Source organism: Artemia sp. Qi Xiang Cuo, chromosome 5 (assembly GCF_049724085.1).
Source record: "Artemia sp. Qi Xiang Cuo chromosome 5, ASM4972408v1, whole genome shotgun sequence".
In the NCBI taxonomy this organism is placed as follows: Eukaryota; Metazoa; Arthropoda; class Branchiopoda; order Anostraca; family Artemiidae; genus Artemia; species Artemia sp. Qi Xiang Cuo.
The window spans coordinates 71,485,834-71,508,651 of NC_142798.1; the positions used below are offsets into that span (position 1 = coordinate 71,485,834).

Genomic DNA, 22,818 nt, shown 5'->3' on the forward strand with positions numbered 1-22,818 from the left:
GTATACTCATCTATGGCTAGAATTAGTAAAATACTTGTCAAAAAGAACATCTAGAAATTCATCTTGTGAAAACGTATTAATTTATTAATCAACTAATTTATAAAACACATAGTACAATAGCAAACAATGGTGGCCTGACATTAGAAGAAATCACAGGAGAAAAGTTAAAAACCAACTAGAATATAAGACAGTGTTTAGGCGATAAAATTGCATAAGCCATGTCTGCGAGTTTTCTGTGCTGTATATTTATCATTGAATAACATCAGAAACAACAAAATTTATCATAAGAACTTGGATTTGGTGCAAGGGAAAGACAGAAAGTTCCAAATTTGTGGGGATCTATTTAATTTATCACGTTTAAGAATAGTGGAAAGTGCTACATCTTAGAACAACTTAACAATTTTTTATGCTATGAATGTTATTATTTGTCTTTTACCAAAAAGAAACAAGAAAATATAGTTGAAAAATAGCCAAGAAAAAGAGGATGGTTTTCAGTCAGTGGACAAGATCAAGCAAATACCGATATTTCGGCAAATACCTCTGAAAATCCCTAATCCTGGCTGAACAATAATAATAATAAAAAACGACCAAAAAAATTAATTTTTTGTAGTTAACTCCAACAAAGCAATAGAAACACGCCGTGTTCCTTCACTCTGTCATTTTTTCCATTGACTGAAAATCCCCCTTATTTTCTTGGTTATTTTTTAAATATATTTTCTCGTTTTCTTTTGTTAACATTCTGCATAGTCAGCGTGGTCTTAGAACTAACTATTTACTGGGAAAGTTCGTTGTAAGCCCATGTGGGGTTTTTGTTTTTTTTTTTTTTTTTTTTTTGTCAAGTGTCTCTTTAATTTTATAAGAAAATTTTTTTTTTTAAATCGACACATTTTTAACATAAAGATGATCACAGAATAAAAAACGAGACTCATGTTTCAATTGCTTTATGCTTCAGAAAACTGAAAATTATTATTTGAATTTCTTATACTGCGATAAAGGGAAAAAAACGAAAAAAAATAAATTGAGCTATAAATGTTTTTCTACATTTTATGGTGAATCTACTAACTTAGTACCTTCTTCCATGTTACTTCAATCAAATCAATTGAATCATTTTTAATAACTAGATATTAAAGTAATTTACTGAGCTCAATTTAATAAATTGGATGAAATGGGTGAAGCTTGTCATTTCTTGAAACTGTGGATAAGGAGAAAACTTTTCTCTTTTCTAGATATATATATATATATATATATATATATATATATATATATATATATATATATATATATATATATATATATATATATATATATATATATATATATATATATATATATATATATATATATATATATATATATATATATATATATATATATATATATATATATATAATATATATATATATATATATATATATATATATATATATATATATATATATATATATATATATATATATATATATATTTATATATATATATATATATATATATATATATATATATATATATATATATATATAATATATATATTGACCAGACACCATTTATACTTCCTTTTATATCAACTTTGAAGGGTTCTAGAGATTAAAAAGATTATTGTTATATTATATATATATAAATATATATACATATATATATATATATATATATATATATATATATATATATATATATATATATATATATATATATATATATATATATATATATATATATATATATATATATATATATATATATATATATGTATATATATTTATATATATATAATATAACAATAATCTTTTAATCTCTAGAACCCTTCAAAGTTGATATAAAAGGAAGTATCAAAAGGAGCTAAAAGGAGCTCAATTTAATAAATTGGATGAAATGGGTGAAGCTTGTCATTTCTTGAAACTGTGGATAAGGAGAAAACTTTTCTCTTTTCTAGATATATATATATATATATATATATATATATATATATATATATATATATATATATATATATATATATATATATATATATATATATATATATATATATATATATATATATATATATATATATATATATATATATATATATATATATATATATATAATATATATATTGACCAGACACCATTTATACTTCCTTTTATATCAACTTTGAAGGGTTCTAGAGATTAAAAGATTATTGTTATATTATATATATATAAATATATATACATATATATATATATATATATATATATATATATATATATATATATATATATATATATATATATATATATATATATATATATATATATATATATATATATATATATATATATATATATATATATATATATATATATATATATATATATATATATATATATATATATATATATATATGTATATATATTTATATATATATAATATAACAATAATCTTTTAATCTCTAGAACCCTTCAAAGTTGATATAAAAGGAAGTATAAATGGTGTCTGGTCAATTTGATTTCTTTTTCAATTTATACATTGGAACTGTATCAATAAAGTAATCATTAAATTCACTTCTAACTCATCAAAATATCTTTCGATAAGAAAATTGGCATAATTTTTAAACATGTCTGAGAACATTGAAGTGGAGGTTGATAGTCCTATTTACAAAAATACAAAATCCCTTAAAATTCTCGAGAAGGATGGTCGGGGATTCGTGTCTTTTTATTTTTTTTCACCAGGGATGATCTTACGGAATCATAGGGCCTAAAATAATAGCAGAGGATACATAGAAAATTAAACGCAAATTTTAAAGTTCTAGTGCCCTTTTAAGTAATAAAAGGAGTTTCAGCGCAGCAGAGTGCCGAAAGAGTTTTCATCTGAATCAATATGCAATCTAGCAAAAGGTTTGAGATAGTCATTTTTACTTTTCTTGGGGAGGAATGAGGGACGATAGTGAATAAAGGAGAATGATGAACTAAATAAATGATAGAGGATTTACTCTAACCTCCTTTACTTCACGGCAATATAGATGAAGTAAGCGCGTAATGTGGGTGCCGAGGGGGCGACAGGTTCCATCTTAGGGGGGGGGGGGGAGTAGGTTTTGACAGAAAGTGATAACTATAAAAAAAAAGTCAAAGCATTGAACTAAAAAAGCTGGACTTGAGCGTAAAGACCGAGAGGCTGAAAGTGGTGCTACTACTCTCGTATTGAGAATAACCCTTTTTCATTGTCTAAAGCAAAACCCCAGGTTGGGCCTATAAAGTTTTGAGCTGTTGATATAAAACAGTTTAACTTTAGTGTTTATTTAATATTAGTTTAATTATTAATTTGAGTTTAGTTAAATTATTATTTTTAATTTAGTTTTTTTAATATATAGGCTATAGTTAATTTATTTTTGGTTTATTTATGATAGGTTTAATTAAATAGTTGAGGTTATTTTTACATAGTTGAGTTAATAGGTAAGTAGTTATATGGACTTTCGTGCAACTGCAAACCATCATAGGTTTCTTCCAGCGCGAAAGTGGTGCAAAGTTTATTTATTTGCTTGTGAATGTGAAAATAAAAAAGTTAGACTTAGACTTTAAGAGAATATTGGTAGCAGCCGTCTCACTCATATTTAGGATAACCTTGAATATGATCTTTTCAGGCATATGCTTGAAATTTAAGCAATTAATCGTATTACGAGATTTAAAACCCAGATTAGGCCGATAAAAAAGAATAAAAAACTATATCTCTAGATAGGTAAGGATTGCCAAACAGTTCCAGATGCTTAAGACTGCCCTTGGCGCTATAGGGCTTAGGAGCCAAAGGGTCTGTAAAACGTTTAACCCTAAGTTCACCCTGAACCAAACAGCATATGATATGCCCTTTGGTGCTGGTATTTCATCACGGTACGGGTAAGCTAACTGCACCAGACTTGAGACACTGAGGCTCAAAAGGAAGCCTCAGTCAAACAATTCCAAAATATAAAATCTCTAAGAGTAAGTATTGCCCTAGTTAAATTATATCAGACACATGGACCGGCACATTGACAGATAAAGATCACCTAGTTCTTAGGCCTATTTTGACAAAAATGAGTTCTAGATATACTGCCATCCATTGGCGCCAATATAAACTGTGGTCTGAGGGAGTAGCTACCCCCTGCCCCATTAAAAATTATGTCCCGTTTCCTTGATACCCTAAATACGATCTTACTATACTCATTGATCAATTCAGGAATGACCTCTTTCATGTATGTACATAATCTCGGCTTTTCTGATGTAATTTGACATTTTTTGTAACCTGACATGTAACCTGACATTTTTTACGGCTATCAATAGGTGGTCTTTGGTCGGCAAACAGAATTAAAATGAGCAATTTCTGACTCATTTTCTCTGCAAAATATTTGGAATCATTAGAAATAGTTGGCAAAGAAGAAATATTCAAAGATGAATCTTATCTCATATTTTTATGTGTTTTTCTTCGTGTTACTCCACGCATTATACCTTTGTACAGTTGGGGTTAGAAATAAATAATATTAATACAGAGATAGAATATAATCGAAAAATTATTTGTTGTGCATGGTTTTTTCTTTGACTTAGACAGGTTTTCCAAAGGGGTTGAAAATAATTCGAGATATCGATGGTTTCGAGTCTACCGATGGTCTACCTAAAAGAATTTTTTTTATTGTTCAGGCCCCCTCCAAAATACTTTCTATATTCCTTCACAAAATTGTTCTTTCAGCCCTGGCTACCATCAATACGTTTTTATCCTAATATTGAGTATGTATAAGTCATATTAATTATTATTTACGTCTTCTCAAACTTATAAGCATTGATTCGTATCCCTTTTAACGCACGACTGGTCTTATTTCTAAGAAGTTTCATGAAGACTGAGCTGGACATTACTAATGATCTAGAAAATTTTCCCCTTCCATATTCTCTCCTTAATGCATTGGATGGAAATAACATCATTACCATTCTTAGAGGGATTTTTCGCTCAACTTAATGTTTCAATTAAATTTCTGTGGTTCTCATGAACTTGCCCTTTTTTGCAAGTCAAGCAGTAAATAAGTGTGCAATATTTCGGAGGTGCTCGTTTTTACTCAGTCATGCAGGCTATAATATTCATCTGCTCCTAAGATTTTACCGCATTGGTTACAAATGTGACAGTTCAAAATAATATCTTCCATTGACAAAATATATAAACTAAACCGTTCAAGAAAACCAATAGCTATCTCCTTGAGAAAATTTTTAAGATTAAAAGTAATAGTTTTAGAAACAGTAAAACAGTGACAATATAGCTTTGTTCTCACAAAGATGTTCAATACAATAAAACTTAATTTTTTCTCAATGAGATTTTTTTTCTTATTTAATATAATTAATTAAAAAAAAAATTCCGGAAAATAAGTTTTTAAAAGAGAATTAAAGGCCATTTTAAACTTAAGTTCAGGAGATACAAGTACTTTTTAAAATTAAAATCAAAACGACCAGAAATTACTATTACAGGATAAATGAAACCCAAAACGAACAGAAATTAAATAAACAATCATAGCAAAAAACATACAACAAGTAATAATATAAATGAATAAATAGATGTTAAAGCGAGTAATGCTTAAATTGAATATGAAAATCAAGCTTAAAACTAAAAAAAATATTTTGCTAATAAAGTATAAATGAAACTTAAAACGAACAGAAATTAAATAAACAATCAATGCGAACAAACATACAATATAAATTAATGTAAATGAATAAATAAATCTTAAAACGATTGAAACTTAAATTGAATATGCAAAATCAAGTTTGAATGGAATAAAAATAACTACAAACAAGAGTTTGGGTATCGCCTCCCTGCAGAAGCTTAAAACCTACTGCGTCATTGGCGCCTTACTGAAAACTATATGAGTCTTGAACAGTCATGGAAAGTATAAACAAAATCAAACTGAATATTAGATATATAATGATATTAATTGTTGAACGATCCATCAGTTCAAGATTTTTTTTCACTGTTATTTTTATTTTCATTTTCAGTGCTGTGAGAAATGGAAAAGAATAAATTTGTAATATACGAGTAATTCGTTTTCAGTGAAGCGCCAATGACGCATAAGGCTTTAGAATTTTACAGTTAAAGAAGGGGGAGTATCCAAATTTTTTTTGTAGTGAAACTATATTTGTATTTAACAATCTTGGAAAGAACTAATAAATTAATCTGAATATATGACGTATAATGATATTAATTGCTGAAAGCTAATCAGTTAAAAATTTTACTGTAATTTTAATATTTATTTTCAATATTAAGTACAAAAGAAAACATTTGTAATATAATTTGTTTTCAGTAAAGTGACAATGACGCAGTAGGTTTTAGGCTTCTGCAGTGAGGCGATACCCAAACTCTTGTTTGTAGTTATTTTTATTCGATTCAAACTTGATTTGCATATTCAATTTAAGTTTCACTCGTTTTAAGATTTATTTATTCATTTACATTAATATATGTTGTATGTTTGTTAGCATTGATTGTTTATTTAATTTCTGTTCTTTTTAAGTCTCATTTATACTTTAATAGCAAAATGTTTTTTTTCGTTTTAAGCTTGATTTTCATATTCAATCTAAGCATTACTCAATGTAAGATCTATTTATTCATTAATATTATTACTTGTTGTATGTTTTTTGCTATGATTCTTTATTTAATTTTTGTTCGTCTTGGGTTTCATTTATTCTTTAATAGGAATTACTGGTCGTTTTGTGTTTTAATTTTAACAGGTATTTGTATCTCCTGAGCTTAAGTTTAAAATGGCCTTTACTTTTATTTTGAAAAACCTATTTTTCGGAAAGTTTTTTTAATTAATTTTTGTTCGTTTTTGATTGCAAAAGTTTCAAGGTTTTTTTGGCATGGGGGGGGGGGTGCTTACTGTCCGATTATTCTTGACTTTAAAAACCGGATCTAGAATTTACAATTTAAATCGAATGAGGCTTTTTTCAACGTCTGTACGATTACCTCTTTGATAAAAACCTTATAAATGAACAATAGACAGCTTGCATAACTTGTGGACAGCGATTGACAACAATAAATGGATTGAAAAAATAGCTCCAATAAGGGCGTTTAGACCCTTTCACTTCCTGACACAAAGGGATTACGACTGATTGGAATTGACCTTAATAGGATTTGTGTGCCTAAGCAATTTTGTATCTATCACAGAGTATGTATTTTCACCTTATAATTGGATAATTATAATAGATTTACTATGCGTTCTTCCCATACAAACTTTACCTTATTAAAGTCTTTGGGGTGGGGGTGGCGTACTTTGCATAAAAAACAAAACTTTAGCGTAGACAGTAGGAGAGGGGGAGGGTCAGGTTGGAGACTCATCCAATACGGGACAGAACTTCACTTATCTCCTCCATTCCCGATTTAGGAGATTAGACAGACTCATTGAGCTGTAGAATGTTGGACCGTTTGGGTTGTGGAAGACGTTAAAATACTCAAAAATACTTTATATTTTCAGTTATTGCAGGATTAATTTCATAGATTGTGGAATGGTGCCCCCTGGGCCATCATTTGGATGAACCTCAACTCATAATATGCAATTTTTATTAATTGTTCCGTGTTATGTGCATATATTATTCTATATATGTTATTTTGAGTTATACTTTTATCGCATTGCGTTCATTTTTAAGCCTTGAGATAAAAACTGAAACCTTAGCGTAGATAATGGTGGGGGGAAGTCTCCCCCCTCAAATGTATAATTGAGCAGCCACAGAGAAAGTAATACTTCTGAAAATAATATGTCTTTTAAAAATTTCTTTTTTCAAAAGACACGAACAAAATCGTCTAAAGGAACCTGAAGTGCTATCTCTGACATTTCCGATGATTCTTTATTCCCGTTATTTTCAGATGTAAAATTTAGAATATTATCAAATGGGTTTAGTTGTCCCCTCCCTGAATAATTCACATTTGGAAAACCCACCCCTGGGAAATTCCTCCCCCCTCAAAGAATATTTTTTTTTCCTGCTGATAATTCCCCCGCGTTAAATTCCACCCAGCAAAAATTTATTTATCAATTTACATTAATATCAACACTATATTTATTTATTAATATACATGAATATCTATTGTATGTTTGTTTGCATTGATTGTATATTTAATGATTGTTTGATTGTTTATATGCCCCCAGGGCACAACTTACAAAGCCTACCCGTGGGCCATGGTGGGCTGTGTCGACACCGGAATTTTTGTTATCAGAACTTTGAACTAGTTTAACAAAATGTCTATCACAAAATTTTTATCTGATGCATTTAGGGTGTTGAGGGGGGGGAGTTGCCCTCCAATCTCTTTTGACTCTTAAAAATAGAACAAGAACTCCCAATTTCCAATCAAATGAACCCTCTCTAAAGTTTATACGAGCATCCCTTCCATAAGAAATTATATGAAGGATTCGGATAATCCTTAAATTACAACCCTTGTCCTGAGGGCTGTGGGGGAGTTGTCATCCTCAAAGACCTAATTTCCAGAACTTAAAACTACGTTTAATAAAATGGCTGTGTCAAAATTTTGATTGGATAAGTTTGGGGAAAATGTGGGCGTGAGAGGGGGGTTAGTTGCCCTCAAATCACTTTCTACTATTAAAAAGGGCACTAGCCCTTTGAATTTCCAATCGAATGAGCCTTTTTTGAAATTTCTACGACAACGCTTTCTATAAAAACCTTATATGCCCCCAGGGCTTAAAACCCTTGCCTTTAGGGTTGTGGGGGAGTGTCCTCCTCAAAAGCATATTTTCTATCTGAAAATCAACTACGCTGAACCAAATGCCTATCTCAAAAATTTTGATTGGATGTGTTTGTGGGAAGGATGGGAGTGGGGGGACTGTGGCTATTAGCCCTACAATCACTTTCGACTATTAAAAAGGGCACTAGCCCTTTGAATTTCCAATCGAATGAGCCTTTTTAAAAGCTTCTAGGACAACGCCTTCTAACCCTTGCCCTAAACCCTTGCCCTAAGGGTTGTGGGGGAGTGTCCTCCTCAAAAACATATTTTCTATCTGGAAATCAACTGCGCTGAACAAAATGGATATCTCAAAATTTTGATTGGATGTGTTTGGGGGACTGAGGGGCGTTGGGGGAGGCTAGTTGCCTTCCAATCACTTTCGACTATTAAAAAGGGCACTAGCCCTTGGAATTTCCAATCGAATGAGCCTGTTTTGAAGTTTCTACGACAACGCCTTCTATAAAAGCCTTATATGCCCCCAGGGAATAACTTAGGAATAAACCCTTGCCCTGAGGGTTGAGGGGGAGCGTCCTCCTCAAAAATATATTTTCTGTCTGGAAATCAACTACGCTGAACAAAATGGTTATCTCAAAATTTGATTGGATGTGTTTGGGGGAATGATGGGTGGGGGGGGGGGCTAGTTGCCTTCCAATCATTTTTGACTATAAAAGGGCACTGGAACTCTCTATTTCCAATCGAATGAGCCCCCTTTGAAGTTTCTACGACGACCCCTTCCATATGAAGTGCCTCTGGGAAAAAAAAATAATAATAATAAAACATTGGAGCTGTGTGGCCTTTACTATAGGCAACGCTACAGCGTTGCCTCTGATAAACAAAATATAAACTATAAAACTATAAACTATAAACTATATAAATCACTACGCTAGGGGGAAAATTTAATTTTTGCTAGGACGCAATGATGTTTTTACACAAACATTCCTAGAAACTTTCTAAACTAATAAATTGATTAAAAAAATCACCTTCTCCCAAACACCCCCAGGACAACAATCATCATCCAAACACAACTCCAGCCAGCCCCACACCTTCTACCCACTCCTCCCACAACCCTACAACTCACTCATCCCCCCCCCCCTCCAAAAAAAACTACAAACTAATGCCCCAATATATACTCTTTCAATCTATTTTCAAACTGTGGGAGGTGCTCAGCCATCCTAACAATGGCACTATAACCTTAGAGAGTTTAAACATTCTTGTTTTTGCTTTCTGTTCCTTTTAAGGTTGACTTGATCATTGAACTTAATTTATGTTAATTTAGAGTTCTATTCATCTATTCCTAGCAATTTTTTTTTGTTTTAAGTTTGACTTAACATGTAACTGTTATTCTGCTCGTTCTACATTTTTTATATCACTGTTTACTTTTGTGGATTTTTTTTATTTGAAAGCATTTTATAAATGAATTTCCCATAGTGATGATGTTGAAAATGTCTTTAGAAGGAAGATAAAGCACAAAAGTGTAGGGTTTCGAAATGATTACTGCACTAAGGCATTTTTGAACAATTGATGGGGTTCCGAGAAGCTATCGCCAAAGTTTTAAAGTATTACGATATTTAGAATAGACTCAAAATTTTATTTTATTTAAAAGTAGTCCTTTTAGGATACGGATATCTCCCAAGGATGAAATAGAGAATATAAGACTGTAATATAATAGAATATAGTATATAAGAGAATATAGATTGGAAGAATTCTGACTTGTCAAGATTCAAGGTTTTTATTTGACACAAAATAAAAAAAAACACACAAATAAATTGAATAAAGCCAACAGGGAGGCCAACGATTTGTATTGCAACATCTTCTACAGAGCATAGAATTTATGTTACAGGTTTTTGCAATTTAAATCTCCTATTCAAGTCAAAGTAACTTTATAGTGCTCCTTTGCAGTTGCTTTGCATGTTTAGCGAAGATTGAATGGGAAATGACCCTTTACCAAAGTTAACCATGTTTCCGGGAAGATTAAAAAAAAGTTGTGTATTTTTCTATGACACATGTCTTGGATAGTCCTGTTACTGTCTTGGAAAGCGCTGTGCGAAACATTTTGCTCCTCTTATCTGTATTATAGAAAGAAATTTTGGTTTTTGTTGGCATATTTAGTAAGGTTCTAGGTAATGGGTTTAAAAGCAGTTTAATAAAGTAAATGAGACTTTCGTGAAGATCCAGAGCCTAAAATAAGTTCTTGAAAAGTTTCTTGAAATACCAACTTTCACCCCTTCCGAACTCAAAGGACATCAAGCTTTGATGGTCTTAGATAGTTTTTGTACTATAGAAGTGAAAATTTCAGAAATAGATTTTCAGCTCAAATGAGGTATGAGGAGGAAGGTGCTTTGAGCCTCACACCATTCCTTAATCCTGATTTATAAGGTTTTGGATATTTTAAATCCTTATTCAGACCTTTTAAACTTTAACTATCTAAATTATACAAACTTATTCAAATTTATTGTAATTACCCCCCGAGGGCTCATCACTATTTACTAATACTTTACCAATAATGCTACGAGTTTATTGTTTCAGATTTATGAAGTTTTACAGCTTCGGTTGTGAAGTTTGGGTTGTGGAAACCCAATGTTAAGTGGAGGTTGGTTTTTCCTGTAATTAAAAAAAACGAGTTTTTTCAACTGAGAGCAATATTAAAACTTAAAACGTACAGAAATTATTACGTATACGAGGGGGGTTGCCCCCTCCTCAACACCTCGCTCTTCACGGTAAAGTTTTTCGACATTAAAAAGAAATATTTATTATTGTTCTAATTAAACGACCCTTGTGTTTCAGGAGGGGCAAATCCCCTAGTATACTTAATAATTTCTGTTCGTTTTAAGTTTTAATATTGCTACTTACTTTCAATTGAAAAAAATTACTTTTTCTATTTGATTTCTGATCGTTTTTAAATAAAGCCAGGAAATCTGTCTCTACCTCCACGGAGAAGTCCCCCTCCTCACGGAAATATGCTCTGGACAATTCAATCCTGGTAAAAATTTACCCTGGACAATTACCCTTAACACCTCCACGCATACAATTGAGTCAGTAAAGAGAAAGCAAGACCATGAAGAAATTTCATATAGGAATTCCGGTTAATTCCCCCAGTATACAGTTTCCCCTGAAAAGTTCACCCTCAGGAAAATTATCACTCCATGAAAATTCTCCCCGTGCGAAGTCCCCCCAGCAAAAAAATCGTCCTCCCCTCCCCACCCAAAGAATGTATGCACACTTCCCAAAATACTAATGCTATACGAATACTATACGTAAACAATGGGCAAATTTTATAACTTAAAGACCTTTCTGCAAGGGCTTTGGGGGTTCGGGTTATCTTCAAAGACATAGTTATTTGGCCTTTCAACTATGCTGAACAAAATAGCAATATCATAATTTTTATCAGTAGATTTTGGAAAAAAGTGGCGTGGGAGGGGTCCTAGTTGCCCTCCATTTCTTTGGCCAGTTAAAAAGGGCACTAGAACTTAAAATTTCCGTTAAAATGAGCCCTCTCCCAATGCTCTAGGCCCACTGGGTTGATATGATCAACCCAAGGAATAAGAACAAAAAAAAAATAAACACGCATCTGTGATCTTTCTTCGAGCAAAAACTACGAAATTCCACATTTTTGCAGATAGAAGCTTGAAACCTCTACAGTGGTATTCTCTGATATGCCGAATCTGATGGTGTCATTTTCCTTAAGATTCTATAAATTTTAGGGGGTCTCTCCTCCAAAAATCAGGCAAATTCTCTCAGGCTCGTGACCTTTGACGGTTATAACTAAACCTAATAAAACTTATATATTTAAAATCAGCATAAAAATTCAATACTTTTGGTATATTTATTGATAGCAAAATTTTGCTTTTTAGAGTTTCGGTTACTATTGAGCCGGGTCGCTCTTTAATTACAGTTCGTTACCATGAACTGTTTGATTTAGATGGTGCTATGTGAAAATTAGCACCATAATATGTAAATGGCACCGCAAACCATACATCTAAACAACTTAATGAAAGCTATTATGATAAATTGATAATTACCCCCGAAAGAATCACCTTTTTTACTGAAACCTTGCCAATAATTTTACTAGTCTGTTATTTGAGATTGCAAAATTTTCACACTTGTGCGGAAACCCAGTATTAAGCAGAGGTTGTTTTTTCCCCTGGAACAATAGAAAAAAAAGGAAGAGGACACATCAGTGGTACCAATGCCATAAATCGATTTTCTGTGTTGTTTAAGACACTAGACTGAAGAAGGTTTTCAGCCATTGTGATTCCAGTATGTACTTTTTGTTTTGATCTGAGACTATTTTTGGGGGGTTTGGGCTATTTTCGAAATACCCATAAATTTGTTTTCAAAACAAAATTTTACTATTAGGACTAATAGAGATAATAATCAAAATTCCTGAATCAATAACAAGTGACAATTTTTTCTTACTAGCCATTTTTGTCATTTTTTTGTCACTATGGATCATTGTTCGTTCTTTACATGGTTGTTTACCAGGTTTACTTGGTTACATTCGTTCTTTACTAAGTGCGTTCTTTACTAGGTGCTAGGTTGCGTTTTTAACTTTACTAGTTTGCACCTACCGCTGCAAACACAATTTAAATGGCGTTACGAGAAAACTTTTATGAAAGCCAATGCTTCGTCTTAAAAATCCTGGGTCTGGGGTCGCCATGACGTTAGTATCAAAATGTAGCCTAAATCAATAGCAACAACACCCTGAGTTAGCAGTGGTACTTTGTTTTGACCTTACTATTTGTTAGCTATTTTAATTACTCATTTCAAGTCACTTATGGGTTTCCAGATGCTTAATTTCCATTATCCTTTTAGTAATAGCTGCTTTCCTAATACTAGCAGATTAGTTCAAGTTCTAGGTAATAATCGTCTAATTTCCTTAATGAATATCAACTTGGAATTGATAAGTTTAATAACCGTTTCCAAGAATATCTTAGTACTTTAGTACTTAACAAGTATTTTGGAACCTAATATTATTTTCACATTTTAGTAATTAAATTAATATAAGATAAAGTTAATCATTTCTGGTATTAGTAAGGGCTCATATAATATTTTTTCAAGCACTAACTACCAGTAATCTACACTGTAAAAAGAAAATGGATTTCCAACAAATCTTTTGCTGGAATTGAAATCAGTAAAAAAAATCCAAATTTTTAATGAAATTGTGTTTGGAGTCCAGTTGAAGTTATTAAGATTTACATACTTTTCATTAGAAAAATATAATTCTCAATGTAAATGCGTTTTATTATTCAAATGATTTGGGTTTCAATAGTAGCCTACATTGAAATTTCTTGATTTTTTTTTCAATGGAGACATAACTTATTCACAAAAAAATCAACAAAAGTAAGCATAAAGCCCAGTGAACTGAGCTTGTATTGTCACTCCAAAAAAAAGGCATTAATTTACATCAGTTCATTCAGGTTCCCATTTCACAATAACAACAAAAAAATATATAAATAGAAAATATAGAATATATAGAACTACTTGAGAAAAAAATAATAAAAAAAATCACAATTCATAAACCTGAAGGCAATGGTGTCTCAACTGCCCACGGAAGCCAGACCTTTCAACAATATCTATAATAGAAGATGGCGTCTGAGACCATATTACCGGAAGTATATGAAAGCAGATCTCGCAAACACTCTGATCAGCCTTCGATACTTACCAACCTGTCTCGTTAGATGCCCATGGACATCAGCAGCTGTCTCAAACATATGACGAAGACACATTGAAGCAATATTATTGATAATATCAGACATTAGCTGAAGCTTTTAACATAAGCACAACCCTGAAAACGGTAAAATATGGATTCGCGGATAAACATTTCTAACTGAAGCAAGTCTATCAGTTCCATAAATAGCACGCACAGCTGAATTCTGGAGATCACGCAAAGGTTTCAGGTGAACGTAAAATGTTCCAGAAAAGACGCAAAACTCTCTCCGGAAACTGATGCTTTAGCTTCCTTATCGTACCTATATTCCTTGCTACTGTCGACCATATACACTGTACATGCTCTGAAAAACTTAATATTTCATCGATTATTACACCAAGGTATTTCACTGACTTCTGACGCCTTATTGTTGAGTCTCCCACTGTAAGCTCTTGCAACCAGGGGTAATATGAAGGCGATCTGCTCCAGACAAAGAAACCTGATTTGTGTGATTTATTTCAGTTTATTTAACCTTAGCCATTTCTTCACTTTTTCAATATCATTACTCAATGTCCCTAATAGCTGAGCTTCGGTGGGCTTCGCAGCTGAAAAATTCGTATTATCAGCAAACAGTACAAGATATTTCCTGGTTTATTTGTTTCGTCTCCATTTCCAATATTCATTGTCAAATAACCGATTGCTTGGTGGATGTTTAATATATATTGAGAAGAAAAGAGAGCCAAGAGTGGACCCCTGAGGAACACTGTAATGAACATGGTAATCACTTGTTTTCATATCATTCAGGTGCACATACATAGAGCGGTGACTCAAATATGATGAACTAATTTTCAGAGCATTTCCTCTAATACCACAGTTGTTCAACTTTTTCAGAAGAATCTCATGGTCCACTGTGTCGAACGCCTTCAAAATATCTACGATAATGAGTGGAAACGTCTATCACAAAGCAGTAGAAGGACCGGTTCCTGCTTATGTTGAAACTTGATTATAAAGAACCGTGCCTGGCTGATATTATAGCCAGTTGGGGTGTGATAGATGTAATCCAAATGGTTCTGGAAAAGTAGCTACAATTTTTTTCTTGGACCAAATAATGAAGATTCTGAAAAAAAGACAGAGTAATTGACAAAAAGAGTGGACCGCCTTTATCCAATATTTGTTTCAAAAGATTTGCACAGAGTTTGACATAACCAGAACCGCCTTTTTGACGTGTTCGTTTCGAGAGATTGGCACTAAGTTTGGAATATCCAGACATAAAAAGATTAAAAAATTGACCTAAAACTAAACCAAGTACGCTTAAACGGACTAGGTGTGCGTCGCGGCACAAGCCGTAACAGGCGAAAAAAAAATATTGACTGTAGCACCAAAAAATCCTTTGTAGCAGGCAAACTTGGGTAATTTTAGCACTTTAGAAACTGACCGTGGTGACAACGCTGTTAGTGATTCATCACTAAATTTGTTGATTTTACAGGTAATTCAGTAGCCTTATTGCAATCCAACTTATTTACTATTAAAAAAATTAGAGATCCAATAAGGATCTGGAAATTAAACATTTCGTTCTTCAAAAAATTGAACTTTTAATTTGGGTTTGTAAATCCATTATACTCGTTTCTCAACAAATTGGGAATTCAATAAGATTAGGAAACTCCAATAAGGCCTTAAATATTCAATTCCAACAATTTTCAGCTGTTGAAATTCCAATTTTTTTATAGAGATTACAAACATTTTTCGTTGGTTCTCAAACGTTTTTTTTACAGTGTACTAGTGCTAGTTATTTTTTGAATATCAGCAAGTTATTTCCAGTACAAACAAACATATAAGGGGAGGCCTCTAGCCCCTCTATCCTACATTGTCTTGGAAATGGCAATTCCTATTTAAATTGTCAAATAATATTTTTAGTATTGTTCCCCCTCCCTCCAGAAAAACTCTTACATACATGACTGATCCAGTACTATTTCATACAAATTTGATTCCTGTTCTACGGCTAGGCACTACGCCTATACTTGTTATCAATATCCAGTAAAGTGCGTTGTGCCTGCTTTTGTCGTTCGTGGAATACTTGGACCAAGGGCTGGACCAGTCTAAATATTTCTTTTTACAATGCCTTGATGGCCTGAAAATTGTTTTCTCCTTCAGAAAATGCACATTGTTTGTAACAAAGAAAGTCATTTTTCAGTTATATTCACTTTTACTGTAAAATTTACGCGATTCGCAACTGCACAAAATTAAAATTCTTTTTATTTACTGCTCCTAACTCTGTTTTGAAACTTGTTTTAGGTAATGACCTTAGATTTTGTTTTGCATGCCTTCTTAAATCCAGTCGCATAAATGAAATCTTAGATTTTCAAAGAAATTGGACCACTTAGTTGTAGCATTGCGTGACTCCGGAATCAGCTTTGTTTACTTCTCTGTTTTTAATCTATTATACCTTTGTTTCGTGACTGGATTGACGTAATCAGGGACAATACAAGACTGAATAACAGTAGCATAAGAAAAGGAAACAATCAAAAAATGGGATTTTTAAGGCCAAACGCAATACTGAATAAACAAACATAGTGAATATTTTGAGAGGACAGCCGCCTCTCTTCTTCAACGCAAAACGAAATAATATATTCAAGGAAAGTGCCGAAGAGAAAAAAAAACTACAAAAACAAACGCGGGAGGTCAATGTGAAAAGAATCAAAAAACCAGTGAAAAAACCAAAAAATTAAAAGATGAATAAAATTTAAAAAAGCCAAAAATTATAAGAATTAAAACCAAATACCTAACAACCATAAAAGCGAGTCATTCGCCAATATCCGCGATTTGCACAAAATCCAAAAAATTATGAACTGCCAACGACGGATACTAGCGAACAAACCAGGCAGCAAACAAACCAGCAATTAAATAAGTTAGAGAGCTATGTCTTCTGATTTCTGATTGTAATTATTGCATTCCTTGCAGACACCCTCTGAACCTAAGGGGTTGTTCACGTGTTTGATTATATGATTGGAAAAGTGTTTTTTTTTTGTTTGTTTTTCTTCGGCACTTTCCTTGAATATATTATTTCGTTTCGCTCTGAAGAAGAGAGGTGGTTGCCCTCTCTAAATATTTACTTTGTGTGTTTATTCAGTAAATCTCGTTTGGCCTTAAAAACCCCATTTTAGAGCGTTTCCTTTTCTTATATTATGGCAGGTCAATATGGTTTAAAAAATTATCTTCTTGATAACAGTCGTGTAATTTTAACCAAATCCTGAAGGGGGAGGGTCAAATCTTGAGCCAAATTCTCCAAATCAAGTCAAAATGACACTAACAAACTGAAAAATGAGCCGCATAGTACTATAAAGGTAAAAATATGCTAAATGTTAAATTTAGCACTCGTTTTCATAAAGAGGCACAAATTACTACGAAATTCAGCTAGGAAATATGCTACTTTAGAAATTCCAGCTAATTTTTATTCAAATTGAATGTGATTGAAATATGTTTGGTCGTTTTTTGAACAATAGCAGTCACATCATTAATTTACGTGTGGCTTAATATTATTTTAAAATTTTAGCGAAAAGCGAACTATATTTCTTCTTAAAAGTTAACGTAAATTTCAAAGGCATTCGAGAATTTGTGTAAAGTTCTATTGATACCAATTTATCCCTTGTAGTTCCGATACTATGTCTGTCATTCCCAATGACTGATCCGAACATCGCCCAATTATGTCTGGTTTTCAGGCTGGTTTTTTGCATGATAGTAAAAGACAAGCAAAGCGTGGAAACGTTTTACAAAAATTCGCCAAACTTAATAAAAAGCTTAGTTATGCTGATTGCAGTTCAATAATTAGAGAGAAGAGTTTGCTAAAGAGAGAATAAAGCTTTTTCTTCTATTTCAGGTAACACCTCAGTGTGGATCACCGTATCATTCACAATAGAGAGATACATCGCTGTGTGCTATCCTATGAGAAGACAGAGTTTGTGCACAGAATCCAGGGCAAAAAAAGTGATTTTTATTGTGTTTTTTGTTGCATTTTTACTTTCATCGTCAACATCATTCGAGTGGATTATAACTGAAACAACGGATAAAGTCACTAATACAACAAAAATTGAGATGAAATTTTCCCCTCTTGGAAACGATGAAACATATCGACAAGGGTATTATTGGTTCACCAGTTTGATGTTTGTATTTTTTCCTCTTCTTTTATTAACTATATTTAACGCCTATTTAATTAATTCAGTCAGAAAAAGCGGTCTTTTAAGGCGTCAAATGATAAATGAGAAATCGGATGAAAAATCACAAAATCAAGAAACTAGAATCACTATAATTCTAATATCAGTTGTAATTGTTTTTATAGTATGTCAACTACCCACCGCGTTAATTTTGATTTACACATCATCTGTTAACCCGTCCCCAAATTCATACGTGTCTGAAATGCTAAGGGGGTTTGGCAACATTTTCAATTTTTTAATGTCTATAAATGCAGCTTGCAACTTTATTTTATATTGTGCGCTTAGTGATAAGTATCGGAAGTCTTTTTTAAAGATTTTCTGTCGTTGTCTCCTGAAAGACCGAGAGTTTAGTCCACAGCATACTCTAGTATCATCAGTGGCGTATAACAGAAGATATTCAGATGATGGACATGTTGAAATCGCCTATAAAGCAAGAAAGGAAAATATATACAGACCACCCAAAAATGGGGCACTTCTTATAACTCGAGTTCCTGAAAGTGGGGTCATCGGTCAGGGGCCACTTCCCAGTCCTAAGAATTTTATATCCAGGCCTATTCTTAATTCGTCAGAATAATTTACCTAAAAGGTATCCTGGGAACAATGTACCTTTTATGCTATGTTTGACAATTAAAATTAATAGCCGACGCAGAAAAAGTTGACCATTTATTTTCTCTTGGCATATCCTAAAGAATATTTGTAATTAGGTTTGAAAAAAGTGCAGTTAAAAGGAAATGCTAAGAAAAAAGGAAAAAGTTTCAAAATTAGTTTGTCCTTTCGATAAAAACCTCTTTATTAATTCTTTTTTAGCCCAATTTGAAGTTTGCTGAAAAAGAAGAGATAATATGAAAGGAAATATGAATTCGATATTTTTTTCTAAAAAAAAATGTAATAGCCTTTTTGGTATTTTCATCAAAAAAATTGCGCCAAGACACGTTAAAATGTGTCTCAATATGCCCTTGTAGATATGTGATATTGATATAAACCATCAGAGCTTCATATATCGTGATTTCGAGGATAGAATGTAGGCCGTGCTTGAATATGTTCTTATAACGAATGGAGGAAATCTAATGGACGATTCACAAATCAATGTTTAAGATAAAAGCAAAGATCAAATTTTGTATTTGAGTATATAAGCTAGGCGAATTTTACTTCCGTGAATTGGCTTGGTGCAACCCTTTTCTGGAATCCAACCACACATTCAGAGCAGGTTACTATTATGAACGTTCACAATCATTAATACGATCTAACTGAAGATCAATAGTTTGAACGTTCACGCAATCCTTGGGGATATCAATCCAGCTGCAGTTAAAATGCCAAAAATATCCTAAGGTTAGGAATTAGCTCTACAACAGTTGAGCCATGTTTAACTGCAATAAATAATATGTTTGTTGTTGATGACTACAAAGCTCAGCAGCTTCAAAAATTTCTAAAGAAAAATGTTTTCTGTCATCTAATATTTGTGTGCAGTATCCAAACAGATAAGCTGCATTCTAGAGTCAAGTAAATTAAAACGCTAGAGTTCTTCAAAGGCCAACTTTGTTAAGTTTATAAAAATCGTCTAAAATTTAAGAGATGATACATTTCTAGTGTAACTGTATTATACAAATGGTCTGAAAAATGTGTTTCCAATGCGATTGAAACTCAATGAACCACATGGTTCCGACGATTTTCTCGAAGGGGAGGGAACAGAACATAAAATAACTGATCTTTTTTTTTTAAAGAAAGAAATTCTCTTTATCTTCTCTTTTCAGTAGATATTCTTTAGAATTTTTTCTTAGTGTATATTTTCTAATTCTAGCTTCGGCTCGGACTTAGCCAAGTTGACTTATATAGAAGTAAGACCAGCCTGTCAGAATGGATGGCACACTGTATTTGCAATCCAATGTCCTTCGGGACGCGGGTTGTAGCCTGGTGTCGCCAATCTCAAGTCATGGTGTGAGGTAGGGGTCAAGGGTGTGACTCTGCAAGCGTAGCTACCTGGCGTGTGGAGGCAATGGGCTTTCGAGGCCTGAGTCTCGATCCAGTTGGATCCACCCTTCACAGATTACATAAAAATAATTTAAAGTTCAATGACCAAATAGTTCTTTTTTTCCTATTAATCCTTATTTTTAGGGTAAATTACAAATAGTTGGCATGTTATTATTGCATAAGGTACTCTGAATCGATAGTGGGATCGAATTTAGAAAAATGGACTTAGTCAGTTTGGCTTCTGAACCGCGCAAATTTTAATGAAAGCTCAAGTTTTCAAGCGATTAAAGTTGCATTAATTTACTTTTACCTGAAATCAAATACTATTAAAAGAAATTCGAACATTAAAGCAGGTTGTTCTGCTCGGAATAGTTAAATACCAGTGTGTGTGTTTTTCTTCTTCTTTTTTGCCAAATGTTTTAACGAAGTTGGCAATCGAAGTTGACACTATGAATCACAGTAGACAGAATATAGCAGTATGATCATTCTCTATCTCTCCCATTATAAAAACCCGGACAGGGGTGCGAGTGGAAAGAAACAGGCTAAACAAGCTAAGGCAGAATGAGGTGGGAGGAGCTTTTTGTTCACGATGACCAGAAATGATCTGCGATAAGCTTACTGGTATATTCAGAAACAGGCTAAACAAGCTAAGGCAGAAAGAAGTGGGAGGAGCTTTTTGTTCACGATGACCAGAAATGATCTGCGATAAGCTTACTGTCTATAAACTGTGCTATGAATTTAGGAAACAAAGTCGGCATGGACTTGAGTAGATTGAATTATCATACGAAAAAGAAAAGTAGAATTCAAGAACCAAATGTTTTCTCATTTTTCAGCATTAATCCTTTGGATAAAGGATTCTCAAACTGTGGTACGCGTACCCCTTGGGTGTACGCAACAATTTTTAGGGGGAACGTGGCCAGCCAACAAAAAAAAACGACCCTTTAACTCTAGAGCTATAGTTTACTTAGTACCAGTAACTGAGAAGGGGTACCTAAAATGTTATGTGAGTAAAAAGGGATACATCGTCTAAATAAGTTTGAGAACCACTGCTTTTGGATGATAGACATATTAACAGTCAGTAAGATACTTTGAAACTTGTCAGATTGGGTACTCAAGTATTAAAAAAAAACTGGAACGTTCTAACGGTTAAAATTTCATAATTCGGTTTATATCTGAAATCATGGATTGCATTAAAAGAGATTTAAACACTTAAGCATGAAGTTCTGTTCGAGGTCGTTAAATGGCACTGACTTTTTTTCCAAACACATAAACGAAGCTTGCAATCGAAGTTGGTCATGCGAAGATTAGACAGAATGTAGATTAGTGAAATTTTTCAAATATGCTACTGAGCAGTATACTAAGAAAAGCTCAAAATACTCAGAAAAGCTCAAATATTCAAACGATTAAAATTTACATCTGAAGCCACGGATTATTAGAGGAAATTCGAATGTTTGAGCACATTGTTCTTCTCGAGATAGTTAAATAGCAAGGAGTGTTTTGCCAAAAATGTTCATGAAGCTGGCAATCGAAGTTGGCCATATGAAGTTCGCAATACGAAGTTGGGGAATGAATTTTGTATTAATTTGTGTTAATGATTTTACTTGTCTGATTTAAGACAACATTCGTATTACTCCAATAGGTATAATAGATTGTTAATTGACAGGTACCATCAGTTTCTTTCCCGCATTAAATCCTTAGCAATTGATAAAGATGAAATGCTGCTATGATTTATCAATGGGGGGGGGAAAGTACATTTGGCATGTAATTGTGCTTTTTGGACATGCATCTGGGCCCAGATGTAAAGCAGGTCGTCTCCGAAGGGGAAGAAGAGTAGAATTAATAAAGAAGCTTACAAAAGAAGTTGAAACTTCATGGGACGGGGAAAAGGGTGAAGCTTTGAATAGATTGGGGTAGAGAAGGAGCGAGCACAGCTGTGTTGGTCTCAGGCGGCTTGGTACTGTAGTGAGTTGTTATTAGTAGTAGTAGTAGTACTTGTATTGATTAAATTAGTTAGTATTATGTTTCGTTATTATATTTATTTTGTTCATATCTCTTGTATTGTTCCGAAATTCTTTGAAATGAATTATTGAGGCTCAGGCAGGTCCACAGGATGGCTATGGGTTCCGAATATTGCCTCAATATTTCGAGATTTTCATTATTTTTACACACATTGATAGATAGGTTTATTAAAATCCCAACAAGACCTTACAACGCAATATTCAGAAACTCAAATCACAGTATAGTAACGTAAGTCTACTCATATTCTCAGATTTTCCAAATATTCTTGTGTTTTTACAAACAAGT

General features: G+C 32.7%; 1 protein-coding gene across 2 annotated transcripts in view; it reads left to right on the forward strand.

The window, feature by feature from the left end:
• LOC148952478 (FMRFamide receptor-like) overlaps window positions 1-21,459 on the forward strand; it is a 212,991-nt gene extending 191,532 nt beyond the window's left edge. For both annotated transcript variants that reach the window (XM_089089908.1, XM_089089909.1), the window contains exon 4: window positions 18,213-21,459. In XM_089089908.1, coding sequence (XP_088946034.1) covers window positions 18,213-19,120 — 908 coding nt within the window. In that variant the 3' untranslated portion in view covers window positions 19,121-21,459. The remainder of the gene's footprint in view (window positions 1-18,212) is intronic.
• Window positions 21,460-22,818: the final 1,359 nt, after the last annotated feature.